The sequence below is a fragment of the Carcharhinus amblyrhynchos genome, chromosome 3 (assembly GCF_965287045.1).
Source record: "Carcharhinus amblyrhynchos chromosome 3, sCarAmb.v2.hapA, whole genome shotgun sequence".
Taxonomy (NCBI): Eukaryota; Metazoa; Chordata; class Chondrichthyes; order Carcharhiniformes; family Carcharhinidae; genus Carcharhinus; species Carcharhinus amblyrhynchos.
Genome location: NC_137326.1, coordinates 76,000,357 through 76,016,749, shown reverse-complemented (window position 1 = coordinate 76,016,749; position 16,393 = coordinate 76,000,357). Strand labels below are relative to the sequence as shown.

Genomic DNA, 16,393 nt, shown 5'->3' with positions numbered 1-16,393 from the left:
TTTATGTACATCAATCTGCTGAATGTATTGAAAGTAAGGAGATATTCACCTAGTGTAGACTTTAGCTAATGAATCTTCCTTTACTGATTATTTACTGCCATAACAATCTTGAATTGAATTACTTGCATTACTTTTGCAATTCCTGTTTCATTTTTAAAAAGTGCAATATTAGCAAGAGCATTAAGCTGTAACTACAATGCTGAGTACTGAGCTAAGAATTCGATTCAATTTTCAACAAGATGACTATCAGTTACAAATCTGTATAAATTCCACAATGTGTTTGTACTTGAGGTTGGATTAGGGGCTGGCTCCAATTGCACTCTCACATCAAGCCGCTCATATGTTCCCTAGGCAGCACTTTCTAAATCCACAACCACTACTACTTAGAAGGACAAAGGCACATGATACCTGCAAACACCACCACCTGGAGGTTCCCCTTCAAACCATTCACCCTCCTGACTTGGAAATATATTGCTGTTCCTTCACAGTCGCTGGGTTAAAATCCTGGAATTCCCTTCCTGACAGCACTATGGGTGTACCTACACCTCAGGGACTGCAGCAGTTCAATCACCTTCTGAAGGGCAACCAGGGATGGAGAATAAATGCTGGCCTAGCCAGCAAAGCCCAAATCTCATTAAATTAATTTAAAAAGGTAGAGATGTATTTTGCCCTTCAGGTTCCTATCCCTCATGGGCCCAACGACTATTTTGTGTGTATCTGTTGCCAATCACCCAAGGCATTTTTGTTAATGATCGACGTGATGACTTAGACAGAGTTGACTGGTCACATGCTGCAAGGACTCTGAACAGTCTGGAAAAATTTTGTTTTGAAATGGAAGCAGGCTGTCAGCTGTGTGTGGTGAGGAGCAGAAAAGTGGTGTTGGACTCAGGGCTCTACCCAGCTGACATCATCATAGAAGGGGACAAGATTGTGGGCATTCATCCCAAGGGAACCATGGCACCATGGGCACTGAATCAACAGGTAAGCCTGACAATGTGCAGTTTGGACATTCATTACATGAAAACAGCAAATATTATCATCAGCTTGCAATCCTCCACATTCCCACATTGTATTCTCCACACACCTACCTGGTATTTTGTACAAACCCTTCTGGGGCAGTTACAGAATCGCTGTCCAGAGGACACTGAACTAAACGCATCAATGGGGTATGGGGAGAGCACACGAGTATGGGGTTGAGGTAGAGGATCAGCCATGATTATATTGAATGGTGGAATAGAAGAGGTTGAGTAGTGTATTCCTGCTCCTATTTTCTATTTTTTGATGATTTAAAATAATTGGCAAAAGAGCCAAAGGTGATGTGAAGAGAAACATTTTTACACAGCAAGTGATTAAGATCTGTCATGCTCTGCCTGAGAGTGTGGTGGAGGCAGATAGAATTGTGGCTTTCGGATTGGTATTGGATAATCACTTAAAGAGGAAACATTTGCAGGGTTACAGAGAAACAGTCGGGAAGCAAGACTGGCCGAGTTGCTCTTGCAGAGAGCTGACACAGATATGACGAGTTGAATGGCCTTCCACTGTGCTTTAACCATTGTGTGATCCTCTGACTCTCTGGTGCTATGTAGCACAATCAATTCTAATAATTGGTTAGGAAAGTACTAGCTCAGCTGGTAGCACTTTCACCTCTAAGGCAAACGGTTCGTGGGTCAAATCCCATTCCAGAACTTGAGCTCCTGATTCAGGACAAGTTTCCATGGCAGTAACAAGTTCACAATAGCTGAGGCATTAAATCAGGGCCTGTTTGCAAGTTCAGTTTGAATGTAAAAGTCCCAGTGGCAGCATTTGATGACCCAGAAGCTGTTCTAGTATCCCAGCCAACATTCATCCAGCTACCTTGCACCAAAGAACAGATTGGCAGGTCATTTGCTGTTTTGTAAGATGTTGCTGTGCATGTAGGATATTTTCCAGCTCCAATCACTAAGTGACCCTCTAGCTGCTCACTAATTAAACCATAAGACCAGAAGAAGCAACAGCAATTGCCCTGGAATGTCCTGAAGGTGTGAAAGGCATCACTTGTTCGAAGTCCAATTAACCTATTAAATCCAGAGGGGTATATAAGGCTGGGAAAAAGAATTGGTCCCATCACTGCGATTGTGTGTGTGTGTGTGTGTGTGTGTGTGTGTGTGGCAGGGGCAGGGGTTAGCCTGCACCTGGGCTGGGCCAAATTGATCATGAACAGGTCCAGGCAGCTGAGGGTCACCTGACCACCAGTCTGCCCCTCTACTGTAGCTACATTCATGGCTGGGTGGCCTTGGAGAGGGAACATGTGGTGTCCACCAGCATGCTTCTAGCCTTCCGTGACCACTGGGCACCATGAGGGCTGGGGAGTATCACTACCCTCGGGAATGACGTTTTGGTTTAGTTAGTGAAGTTTCTTTTACCATTTTGTTTGTTATCATGCCTCACCACGGTCTATCATTCCCTATCTCTTACGTTTAATTTATTGATTGTTTTCATCTAAACTAAAGAGTAAAAACTCAAGCCAGGCTCTTTGCCAGCAGCAAACTTCCTTTGTAAAGTTCTGGCTGGCTGTTTATAGTCACTGACCAAGATTTCATTAGCAGCACAGCCCAAACCCAAAGTTTTCACCACCTAGAGTTACAAAGACAGCATAGTGCATGGGAATGCCATCCCCTCCAAGTCACACACCATAAGACATGCATCCCTGCTCCTTCAGCATAATTGGGAACTCTCAAGCTAACAGCGTTGTGGGAGTTCCTACCACACAGACTGCTGAAGTTCAAAAAGCCTCACCACCATGTACTGAAGGGCAATAAACACCATCCATAACCTGAGAATGATTAAAAAGAAATAAAGACAACAGTCTCAAACACTAACCATGTTCTGCATTCTATTGAGGTTCCTGTTACCAATTCTAATTAATTTCAAGTAGCCGTTCATCACGCAGAGGCACTGTCTCCATTAAAAGGCTTTTGATAAAGTTTTTTTTGTTTGGAGAGGCAAGATCATCTCTGTTAGGTGGACTTCACTTGACAAGTGTAATGAGTCAGGAAGTCCGACTGGAAAGAAACATAGTTTCACACAGAATGCAAAGTTAAGCTACAATTGTGGTATAAATACATTAATCCCTGCCTGGGACTACAGTTTAGCTTGCCCAGTCCTGGGCCGGCGTTATAAAAGGCTTAGATAATGAGTACTAGCTGGACAGGTTATTGTCTGTTACTGGGGGAACTCACTCAACAAGCCCCACAGGGAGTTAAATTAGTGATTCCCTCTGGACAATGTGATAATTCACCCAGATGTGACTTAGACCCTCACATTAAATATCTCACAAATCTCTTCTCATCTGTCCCATGAGGGCAGTGCATTTTTCACAGAATTACAGAATTGTTATGGTGCAGGAGGCCATTTGACCTATCATGTCTGCACTGGCTCTCCAAATGAGGTAGTATGGGCGGAGATTAGAAATAGGAGAGGAGAGGTCACCCTGTTGGGAGTCTTTTATAGACCTCCTAAAAGTTCTAGAGAGGTTGAGGAAAGGATTGCGGAGACAATCCTGGTTAGGAGTGAAAGTAATAGGGTAATTGTTATGGGGGACTTTAACTTTACGAATATTGATTGGAGTTGCTATAGTTCTAGCTCGCTAGAGGGGTCAGTGTTTGTACAAAGCGTGCAGGAAGGTTTTTTGTCTCAGTATGTAGACAGGCCAACTAGAGGTGAGGCTATATTGGATTTGGTGCTGGGAAATGAGCCAGACCAGGTGCTAGACTTGGAAGTTGGTGTGCATTTTGGTGATAGTGACCACAATTCGGTTACGTTCACCTTAGTGATGGGAAGAGATAGGCATGAACCTCGGGTCAGCAATTTTAGCTGGGGTAAGGGCGATTATGAGGCTATCAGGAGTGAATTAGGACGCATGGATTGGATTAGGGGATTACAGGGACTGGGAACGTCTGAAATGTGGAGTTTTTTCAAGGAGCAGCTACTGCGAGTCCTTGATAGGTATGTCCCTGTCAGGCATGGTGGATTTGGTAGATCTAGGGAACCGTGGTGCACTAAAAGAGTTGAGTCGATGGTTAAAAAGAAAAAGGAGGCTTATGTTCGGATGAGATTGGAGGGCTCAGATAGTGCACTAGAAAGCTTTAGATTGGCTAGGAGGGAGTTGAAGAGTGAGTTGAGAAGGGCTAAAAGAGGACATGAGAAGACTTTGGCTGATAGGATTAAGGAGAATCCTAAGGCGTTCTATAAGTATGTCAAGAACAGAAGGTTGGTCAGGGCAAGATTAGGGCCAGTTACAGACAGCAGGGGGAAGTTGTGTGTGGAACCGGAGGAGATTGGAGAAGTATTGAACCAATATTTCTCTTCGGTGTTCACGCAGGGGGACATGAATATAGCTGAGGAGGACATTGGGTTGCAGGGGTGTAAAATAGACAGTATTACGGTTGATAAAGAGGATGTGCTGGAAATTCTTGAGGGGCTGAAAATAGATAAGTCCCCTGGTCCGGATGGGATCTACCCTAGGATTCTCTGGGAGGCTAGAGAGGTGATTGCAGAGCCTCTGGCTCAGATCTTCAGGTCGTCATTGGTCTCTGGTGTAGTCGCGGAGGATTGGAGGATAGCGAATGTTGTCCCATTGTTTAAGAAGGGGAACAGAGACTTTGCCGGGAATTATAGACCGGTGAGTCTTACTTCTGTTGTGGGCAAGGTTTTAGAAAAAATTATTAGGGATAGGATTTATAGTTATTTGGAGTGTAATGAATTGATTAGAAATAGTCAGCATGGTTTTGTAGCAGGTAGGTCGTGCCTTACTAACCTTATTGAGTTTTTTGAGAAGGTGACCAAAGAGGTGGATAGGGGTAAGGCAGTTGACGTGGTATACATGGATTTTAGTAAGGCGTTCGATAAGGTTCACCATGGTAGGCTTCTGCAGAAAATGCAGATGTATGGGATTGTGGGTAATCTAGGAAGTTGGATCAGGAATTGGCTATCAGATAGGAGACAGAGGGTGGTGGTGGATGGTAAATATTCATCATGGAGTGCAGTTACGAGTGGTGTGCCTCAGGGATCTGTTTTGGGGCCACTGTTGTTTGTAATTTTTATTAATGATCTGGATGAGGGTATAGTTGGGTGGATTAGTAAATTTGCTGATGACACCAAAGTTGGAGGTGTGGTAGATTGTGAGGAAGGGTGTCATAGTCTGCAGGGAGACTTAGATAGGTTGCAGAGCTGGGCCGAGAGGTGGCGGATGGAATTTAATGCGGAGAAGTGTGAGGTAATTCACTTTGGTAGGAGCAACAGATGTGTCGAGTATAGGGCTAACGGGAGGACTTTGAATAGTGTGGATGAACAGAGGGATCTAGGTGTGTGTGTACATAGATCCCTGAAAGTTGGGAATCAAGTAGATAAGGTTGTCAAGAAGGCGTACGGTGTCTTGGCGTTTATTGGTAGGGGGATTGAATTTAGGAGTCGCAGTGTAATGTTGCAACTGTACACTACTCTAGTGCGGCCGCACTTGGAGTACTGTGTGCAGTTCTGGTCCCCGCATTACAAGAAGGATGTGGAGGCGTTGGAGAGGGTGCAGAGGAGGTTTACTAGGATGTTGCCTGGTATGGTGGGGAGGTCCTATGAGGAGAGACTGAGGGATCTAGGGTTGTTTTCGTTGGAAAGAAGGCGGCTAAGAGGGGATCTTATTGAAACATATAAGATGATTAGAGGTTTAGATAGGGTGGATAGTGATAGCCTTTTTCCTCGGATGGAGAAAGCTAGCACGAGGGGGCATGGCTTTAAATTAAGGGGGGTAGCTACAGGACGGATGTCAGGGGTAGGTTCTTTACCCAGCGGGTGGTGAGGGATTGGAATGCCCTGCCTGCTGCAGTTGTAAATGCGTCTAGTTTGGGGGCGTTTAAGAGATCTCTGGATAGGTTTATGGACGAAAAGGGATTGGTATAGGCTAGTGGGTCATTGTTTTTGTAACTGGTCGGCGCAACATCGTGGGCCGAAGGGCCTGTTCTGCGCTGTAATGTTCTATGTTCTATGTTCTATGTTCTAAATGAGCATCATGATTTAATGCCATTCCCCTGTGCAAATTGTTTCTATTCAAATAATTATCTAATGCTCTCAATTGAGCCTGTCTTCCAGGTATTACATCCCATACTCCAACCAGTGTGTGTGAAAATGTTTCTTCTCGCATCACATTTACTTCTTTTGCAAATAACTTTAAATCTGTGCCCTCTCATTCATGATCCTTTAACGTGCGGAAACAGTTTCTCCCTATCTATTCCGTCCAGCTTCTCATGATTTTGTGTATCTCTATCAAATCTCCTCTTAGCCTTTTCTCTCCAAAGAGAACAGTCCCAACCTCTTCAATCTATTCTCATAACTCAAGTTTCTCAAACCTGAGACCATTCTTCTAAATCTCTTCTGCACTTATAGAATTGTACACAATATTCCAGCTGTATATGTTTAGCATAACCTTCTTGCTCCTGTGCTTTATGCCCCTATTAATAAAGATGTGAAGATGCCGGCGTTGGACTGGGGTAAACACTAAGAAATCCCACAACACCAGATTAAAGTCCAACAGGTTTATTTGATAGTAAACGCCACAAGCTTTCGGAACACTATTCCTTCATCAGGTGAGTGGAGAATTCTGATCAGAAACAGGGCATATAACGACATACACAGTTTACAGAATACTGATTAGAATGTGAGTCTTTACAGCTAATCTGCTATTCAAGTCTTAAAGGTGCAGACGTGACTGGAGATAGCATTAAGCATAGGTTAAAGAGATGTGTATTGTTTCCAGACAGCACAGTAAGTGAGATGTTGCAAGATCAGGCAAGTCATGGGGGTTACAGATAGTGTGACATGAACCCAAGATCCCGATTGAGGCTGTACTCGTGTGTGGAACTTGGCTATCAGTTTCTGTTGATAGGACTAGAGGGCACAGCCTCAAGGTAAAGGGGGGGCGGTTTAGAACGGAGTTGAGGAGGAACTTCTTCACTCAAAGGGTGGTGAATCTCTGGAATTCTCTGCCCGTTGAAGTGTCAGAGGCTGCCTCGCTAAATATTTTTAAGACGCGGGTTGATAGGTTTTTGATAGGCAAGGGGATTAAGGGTTATGGGGAGAGGGCGGGAATGTGGAACTGAGACACGACAGATCAGCCATGATCTTATTGATTGGCGGGGCAGGCTCGAGGGGCTAGATGGCCTACTCCTGCTCCTATTTCTTATGTTCTTATGCTCAGCAATTCTGCGCTGTCATCTGTTGTGAGGGCCGCCTTGGAGAATGTTTACCCGAAGATCAGAGGTCGAATGCCTGTGACCGCTGAAGTGTTCGCTAACAGAAAGGAAACAGTCTTGCCTGGTGATTGTCAAACAGTGTTCGTTCATCCGTTGTCGTAGCATCTGCACGGTCTCCCCAAGGTACCATGCTTCGGGACATCCTTTCCTTCAGCCTATTAGGTAGGCAACATTGGCCGAGTTGCAAGAGTATGTGCCGTGTACCTGGTGGATGGTGTTCTCACGTGAGATGATGGCATCCATGTTGATGATCTGGCATGTCTTGCAGAGGTTGGTGTGGCAGGGTTGCGAGGTGTTGTGGTCACTGTTCTCCTGAAGGCTGGGTAGTTTGCTACGGACAATGGTCTGTTTGAGCTTGTGTGGTTGTTTGAAGGCAAGAAGTGAGGGTGTGGGGATGGCCCTGGCGAGATGTTCGTCTTCATCAATAACATGTTGAAGACGCCAGAGAAGACGTCGTAGCTTCTCCGCTCCGGGGAAGTACTGGACCATGAAGGGTGCTCTGTCCACCATGTCTCATGTTTGTCTTCTGAGGAGGTTGATGCGGTTTTTCGCTGTGGCGCGTCGTACCTTCAACAACCAGTTCTTCATCCAGGCACAAGGAACAACCATGGGGACCAAATTCACACTTCAGTATGCCAACATCTTCATGCGCAGGTTCGAACAAGGCTTCTTCACCCACAGGACCTTCAACCGGTGCTAGACGCTACATACGTCAATGACATTTTCTTCCTTTGGACTCATGGTGAACAATCACTGAAACAGCTATATGATGACATCAACAAGTTCCATCCCACCATCAGACTCACCACAGACTATTCTCCGGAATCGGGTGCATTCTTGGACACACGAATCTCCATCAAGGATGGTCACCTCAGCACCTCACTGTACCGCAAATCCACAGATAATCTCACGATGCTCCGCTTATCCAGCTACCACCCTAAACACTTTAAAGAAACCATCTCCTACGGACAAGCCCTCTGCATACACAGGATCTGCTCAGATGGGCAGGATTACAACAGACGCCTCCAGACGCTGAAAGATGCCCTCATAAGAACAGAATATGGCGCTTGACTCATTGATCGACAGTTCCAATGCGCCACAGTGAAAAACCACGCCGACCTCCTCAGAATACAAACATGGAACATGGCCGACAGACTCCCCTTTGCTGTCTAGTACTTCCCCGGAGCAGAGAAGCTATGACATCTTCTCCAGAGTCTTCAACATGTCATTGATAAAGATGAACATCTCCCCAGGGCCATCCCCACACCCTCACTTCTTGCCTTCAAACAACCGCATAACCTCAAACAGACCATTGTCTGTAGCAAACTACCCAGACTTCAGGAGAACAGTGACCACAACACCACGCAACCCTGCCACAGCAACCTCTGCAAGACATGCCGGATCATCAACATGGGTGCCATCATCTCACATGAGAACATCATCCACCAGGTACACGGCACATACTCTTGCAACTCGGCCAATGTTGTCTACCTAATATGCTGCAGTAAAGGGTGTCCCGAAGCATGGTACATTGGGGAGACCATGCAGACGCTACGACAACGGATGAACGAACACTGCTCGACAATCACCAGGCAAGACTGTTCCCTTCCTGTTGGCGAACACTTTCAGCGGTGATAGGCATTCGGTCTCTGATCTTCGGATAAACGTTCTCCAAGGCAGCCCTCACGACATATGGCAGCGCAGAGTCGCTGAGCAGAAACTGATAGCCAAGTTCCACACACGAGGACAGCCTCAATCGGGATCTTGGGTTCATATTATACTATCTGTAACCCCCATGACTTGCCTGATCTTGCAACATCTCACTTACTGTGCTGTCTGGAAACAATACACATCTCTTTAACCTATGCTTAATGCTATCTCCAGTCACGTCTGCACCTTTAAGACTTGAATAGCAGATTAGCTGTAAAGATTCACATTCTAATCAGTATTCTGTAAACTGTGTGTCGTTATATGCCCTGTTTCTGATCAGAACTCTCCACTCACCTGATGAAGGAATAGCTTTCTGAAAGCTTGTGGCGTTTACTATCAAATAAACCTGTTGGACTTTAACCTGGTGCTGCGAGACTTACCCTATTAATAAAGCCCAGGATACAGTATGCTTTATTAACCACCGGCTCCACTTGTCCCAGCATCTTCAATGATCTTTGTGCATATATATCTTGGTCACTTTGCTTCTGCACCCTTAAGAATTTTATCCCTTGTTTTACATTGTCAGTCCATGTTCTGCCTACCAAAATACACGACCTTACGCTGCTTACATTGAACTTCATCTGCCACCCACCAGCCCAACCCACCAACTTACCTACATCCTTTTGAAGTTCTATACTATCCGCCTCTCAGTTTACAACACTTCCAACTTTCATATATTCTGCAAACTTTTAAATTGTCCGCTGCATACCAAGATCTAAATTATTAATATTTTTCAAGAAAGGCAAGTCTCCCAGTATTGATCCCTGAGAAATACTACCACAAACCTTCCTCCAGCCCAAAAAATATCCACTGATCATTACTTGTAGCAAAGTTCCCTTTACAATGCTCATCAAACATTCCCAGGACAGGGTTAGATACAGAGTAAGTCTACCTCTCCATTAAACACCCACAGGTTAGATACAGAGTAAAAGCCCTTCTCCGCTGTTCCCATCAAACGCTCACAGGGCAGCTACAGGTCGGGTGAGATAGAGAATACCTGTCCCTTTACACTATCACCATCAAACCCTTCCACCTTCTCAAGGGCTATTAGAGATGGGTAATGCTAGTCTAGTCAATGATGCCTACACCCCACAAATTAATTTTTTTAAAGTTCTCTAATATTGTCATCCCATCAGTCTGTACTGGATTCAAGCTCAGAGCGTATAGATGTGAGTAGGATGTGCACAATGCTGCCTTCCCCATTTACACAACTTGGAATTTTTCCAGAGCACAAGGAAGCTAAAACCATACCTATAAAAGGTGTAGAGGTGATCCAGTGGCTAATAATTGATTGTAACGTCTCTGGGTACATTTTTGTTAATCTCTGTTACTCGTTGATTGGTATAGATTTTGGATGTTGGAGACCTCGTGGTAATGCCTGGCGTTGTGGACAGTCACGTCCATGTCAATGAACCAGGACGCACTGACTGGGAAGGCTATTGGACAGCAACGAGGGCAGCAGCAGCTGGTGGAATAACAACTATTGTCGACATGCCACTGTAAGAAAGCAAGAAACAAACTTGTCACAATGTGTCAGGCTGAAGCATTAACCCTGTAGAGTGAGTGTCAGACTGAATCATTAACTCAATATTGTGTGTGTGTTTTATACTGAATCATTAACCCAATAGAGCGAATGTGACAGGCTGAATCATTAACCCAACAGTGTGTCAGAATGGAGCATTAACCCTATAGAGAGGGTGTCAGAGTGAAGCATTTACCCTGTAGAATGAGTGTGTCTTAATGTGTCAGATTTCTATATGAATAGGTAAAGTGGGATGGCCATTCCCTTCTTGTGGTAATGATCTGAAGTTCAAACCCCTCCACAATTGCTGGTGTATTCTAATTTAGTTGATTAAATTAAGTTGGAATAAAAGGCAGTCTCTGTCATGGTGATCTTGAAACGATCCAGTTGCTGTACAAACCATCAGATTCACTGATGCCCTTTAAAGGAGGAAATCTGCCAACTTTTTGCAGTCTGGCATACGCATGATCTAGATCCACAGCAAAGTGGTTGCCTCTGTGTTATCTTCGAAAACTGACCCACTCAATTGTATCAAACTACTACAGAAATCTGAACAAAAATAACAACTAGGCAGCAGCAGCTTCGGTATTGGATGTGACAAAAGAATTCCCAGCTCAGTCAACCCTGCAAAGTCTTCCTCAATAACATATAGGGGTGTGTGCTAAACTTGGGCGAGCTGTCCCTCAGACTAATCTACTTACCTAATATACTCACCTAACATACTCACCTAATCAGACCTTCCAGTCAATGTCCCAGATACCACCATCACCATCCCTGGGTATGTCCTATTCCACCTGCAGCACAGGCCCATGAGAGGTAGCAGCATAGTGGTATACAATTGGCAAGGGCACAGAATGTACTCTGAATGAGGGACTTGATTGCTTGGTAGCAATGTTACTGCTCAAGCTGGACAGGTCCTGAAGAAAATATCTACCAGTTTGGGCCTGCAGTAGCAGGTAAAAGAAGCAACAAGAGGGAAAACCGTACTTAATCTCATCCTCATTAATCTACCTGACCCAAATACATCTGCCCATTACATCACTGGTAGGTATGATCACCACATAGTCCTTGTGCAGCCAAAGTCCCATCTTCACACTGAGTACATGCTTCATTGAGTTGAGTAGCAAAGGCCCATTGTGCTAGATTCAAAACAGATCTGGCAATTCAAAACTGGGCATCCAGGAAAGACTGACTCGCTTTCAGCAGCTGAATTATATTAAGCCACAATCTGTAACCTCATGGCCCAGTATATCCCCCATTTGATCAACCCGCGATCAATAAAGAATGTAGGAGGGCGTGTCGGGGGTGGCACCACGTAAACTCAAAAGTAAGATGCCGACATGGTGAAACTAAAACAGAGAACTGCATTCCAAACATCAAAAGCAGTATGCAATTGACAGATTTAAATTATCTTTAATCTATGGACTAGAACAAAGCTGTTCAGTTCTGCCACATCCAGTTGGGAACGGTGGTGGACAATTAGAAAACTAACTGGAGGAGGAGGCAGCATCTAAAATATCCCCATCCTCAATGATGGGGAGCACGACGTGCTCATGCAAAAGACTTGACTGAAGCATTTGCAATGTTCTTCAGCCAAGAGTGACGAGTGGATAATCCAAATAGGCCACCTCTGGAGATCCCCAAATTGCAGATGCCAGTCTTTAGCTGATTCAATTCACTCCACACAATATCAAGAACTGGTTGAAGGCACTGGATATGGACCCTGACAATATTCAGCAATAGTACTGAAGACTAGTATTACAGAACTAGTTTACCTCTTGCCAAATTATAAGTGGTTACAAAACTAGCATCTACGAGACAAAGTGAAAAATTGCCCAGGTATGTCCTGTCCACAAAAAGGACAAATCCAACCCGACCAATTACTGCCCTATCATCCTACGCTTGATCATCAGTAAAGTGAAGGAAAGGATCATCAACAGCTCTATCAAACAGCACTTAAAAAGCAACAACCTATGCACTGACACACAGTTTGGACTCCGACAGGGTCACTCAGCTACTGATCTCATTATAGCTTTAGTCCAAACATGGGCACAAGTGTTGAGCTCCATAAGTGAGGCTAAAGTGACTGCCTTGGACAACAAGGCAACTTTTGAGTGATTGTGCCATCAAGGACCCATAGCAAAACTTGAGTCAATAGGAATCTGGAATCAATCATCTCAGCAAGAGTCCCTCAGGGTAAGCCCAATCACCTTCAGTTTCTTCATCAATGACCTTCCTCCTATCATAATGTCAGAAATGGAGATATTCACTAATAATTCCATAATGTTTAGTTCCACTCACATTTTCCCCAAGTACTAGAGCAACCCATGTCCTCATGCAGCAAGACCTGGATAACATTTAGGCTTGGGTTGGCAATTGAGCAGTAACATTCACACAAAGTGTCAGACAATGATCATCTCCAACAAAGGAGAGTCTAACTATATACCACTGAATTTCAGTGGAATCGCTGAATTCCTACCATCAATATCCTGGGGCTTACCACTGACCAGAAATTTAACAGGATCAATCACAAAAATATTGTCACCACAGGAGCAGATCAAAGGCTAGGAATTCTGTGACAAGTAGCTCACCTCCCATCTCCCCAAAGCTTGCCCACAATTTACAAGGCAAAAGTCAGGAGTGTGATAGGACACTCCCCAGTTGCATGGTTGGGTGCAGCTCTAAACAACACTCAAGCTTGACACCATCTAGAACAAAGCAGCCCAGTTGATTGGCAATCATCCACCACCCTGAACAGTCACTCCCCCCACCACTGATGCACAGCGAGTACTATATACAAGGTGCACTACAACAACTTGCCAACTGTGCTTCAACAGCACCTTCCAAAGCCTAGACCACTACTACCTAGCAAGTGGACAGCATGTGCATGTGAACACCACCTCAAGCCACACATCACCCTGACTTCAAAATATATCACCATTCTTTCACTGTCATTGAGTCAAAATCCAGAATTCCCTCCACTGATTTGAGTCATATCTGGTACGAAGGAAGATGATTGTGGAGGGTCAGTCAGCTCAGCTCAGCTCCAGGACATCTCTGCAGGAGTCCCTCAATGTAGTGTCCTACGCCCAATCTTCAGCTGCTTCATCGATGACCTTCCCTCCATAAGGTCAGAAGCGGGGACGTTCGCCGATGATTGCACAATGTTCTACACCATTCGCAAATAACATTCACACAACACAAATGTCAGACAATGACTATCACCAATAAGAGACACTCTAACCACCAGCCCTTGACATTCAATGGTGTTACCATCACTGAATACCCCACTGTCAACATCCTTAGGGTTATCATTGACCAAAAACTCAATTGGACTCACCATATAAACACAGTGGCTACAAGGACAGGTCACAGGTTAGGAATACTCCAGCGATTAACTCACCTCCTGACTCTTCAAAGCCAAGCCACCATCTACAAGGCACAAGTCAGGAGTGTGATGGAATACTTGCCAATTGCCTGGATAGATGCAGCTCCAACTACACTCAAGAAGCTTAACACTATCCAGGACAAAGCAGCCTGTTTGACTGGCACCACATCTACAAACATCCACTCTCTCCACCACAAACACTCAGTAGCAGTGCGTACTATCTACAAGATGCACTGCAGCAATTCACCAAAGATCCTTAGATAACATTTTCCAAACCCAGAACCACTTCCATCAAGAAGGACAAGGACAGTAGACACATTGGAACACCACCACCTGCAAGCTCTCCTCCAAGCCACTCACCATCCTGACTTGGAAATATGTTGCTGTTCCTTTGCAGTCACTGGGTTAAAACCTGGAATTCCCTTCTTAACGGCATTGAGTCAACCCACAGTACATAGACTGCAACGATTCAAGGCGGCATGTCACCACCACCTTCTCAAGAGCATCTAAGGATGGGCAATAAGTGCTGGCGGGCCAGTGACACCCATGTTCCATGAATGAATAAAACACTGCTCAGTATGTGCATCTACATCACGTGCCCTGCAGCCGTTGAAGGCAGCAGCTCACCACCACCTTCTCAAGGGAATCAGGAATGGGTAATAAATGTTGTGATGTGGAGATGCCGGCGTTGGGTTCGGGTAAACATCGTAAGAAGTCTCACAACACCAGGTTAAAGTCCAACACACCACATTTGGTGGCTTGTGCTACCAAATAAACCTGTTGGACTTTAACCTGGTGTTGAGACTTCTTACTGTTGGCTGAGCCTGTGACTCCTACACCCGGTGAATGAGTTACAAAAAACTCCCAAACCAGTGTGTAGTTTTGTGTCTTAACTTTAATAGTGTGGAAGTGTGTTAGATATGTTCATATACATATTTGTCTATGAGGAGTTTGTCAGAGAAAAGCACAATTATTAATATGTACAGGCCAATAAACTGACAGCCTAAAATCAAATCTTTCAAGAATAAATCTGTTTGCTTTCAAAGTTCCCTCCAATAGGGTGCACTTCCATTACCATTGTCCCCCTAAAACTGCCACACCCCAGCAATGTTCATGGACTTGCTGTACCAGATGATCCACTGTGCAGTTAAATAAACAGTGCTTACTCTCCCTTTAGTTTATGGAGCTTTAACCAGTTTTGATTCAGATGTTACAATCTAAATGATGTACCAACAGTGCCACATAGTGACACAAAGTAATACAGTCCTGATTACTGCTTCCACAGGCAGGATTAAAAAGTGCTGTCTGTCTGCATGCATGGTAATAACCTGCAATCTGTGGCCTGGCTGTTCTCAATTTTAAAAAGTCAATTTTTTTTTCATCATTAACTGATGTATATAGTGCCCAGCCCCCGACTGTCCTATGATCTGTGACTATATTAATAATTAACCAGTCTGACCATGTCCCGTTCCCTCCAGTGACCTGCAACTCTCTAAATGGATTTATGAAATGTCACTGGTAGGGCCAGCACGTACTACTCATCCCTAATTATTCTGGAGGAGGTGAGTCACCTTCACCCATTCCTGCAGCCCATGAGGTGAAGGCTCTTCCACAGTGCCGTTAGGGAGGGTGTTGCACAATTTTGACCCAGTGATGATGATGGAGGTTAGAGAAATTTCAAATAATCAGAGATTTAAGACACTAACAAAACTACTAGCACTAAGTGAAATGATTCCAGATCAGACTTACAGACTAACAGGAGCACTGTCTGCAAAAAGATACATATAATCACAATAAGAAATTTAAACAAATGAGTTTTGAACAAGCATTTCTGAATAATCATGTATTTTGGATTTTTACATTTATTTTTAAAGTAATCTGTACAGTTTTGCCAAAGCAGGATGCTCAGAGCATGATAAGATGAAGGCTGCGTGAGACGAACCACATTCTTTGGAACAATGAAAACATAGAATGTGTATATTTTTATCAGCCTAAGTTACAGACAGTATGGGTTCCCAAAGCAAGATTGTGAATAAAGCTGCTCAATTTGTACTGAAAAGACAGTGCTTCTCAGACATGGGAATATCAACTGTCTGACTCGATCATTGGCATAACTGAGAGTTGGTGAGAACTGCACCTTTGAACTCTATAGCTATGTGTCAGTGGTTGCTAAGTGACAGCAGGAAGAAGCATCTGGATTCTACAGAACAATGAAATCCCATGATGTCAGAGTTGGAATGTAATTGGCTAAGGTCAACTGTTACAATGATTGATTTGTACTAATGATGACTAGTTCATAACTAATGGGAAGCCAGGAAAAGTAAACATGAAAATGTATAATTGTTCTGGCTGATGTATTGTAACTTAAGAGTGGTACTGGAACGCTCAGCACCTCTTCAGAGAGGTGTTTGACTGCCCAATGCTATCTCTCCCAGCGATTGTCAAATAAAGATGCATCTTGAACCAGCATAGCTGACGTTTTGGCAAATACTC

The 16,393-nt window shown here is 44.3% G+C and overlaps 1 protein-coding gene across 1 annotated transcript in view; it reads left to right on the top strand.

Annotated features, from left to right (window-relative positions):
* Positions 1–790: 790 nt before the first annotated feature.
* LOC145340870 (allantoinase, mitochondrial) overlaps positions 791–16,393 on the top strand; it is a 34,299-nt gene continuing 18,696 nt past the window's right edge. Inside the window, exons 1-2 of the mRNA XM_080185347.1 lie at positions 791–981; positions 10,338–10,489. Coding sequence (XP_080041473.1) covers positions 832–981; positions 10,338–10,489 — 302 coding nt within the window. The 5' untranslated portion in view covers positions 791–831. The remainder of the gene's footprint in view (positions 982–10,337; positions 10,490–16,393) is intronic.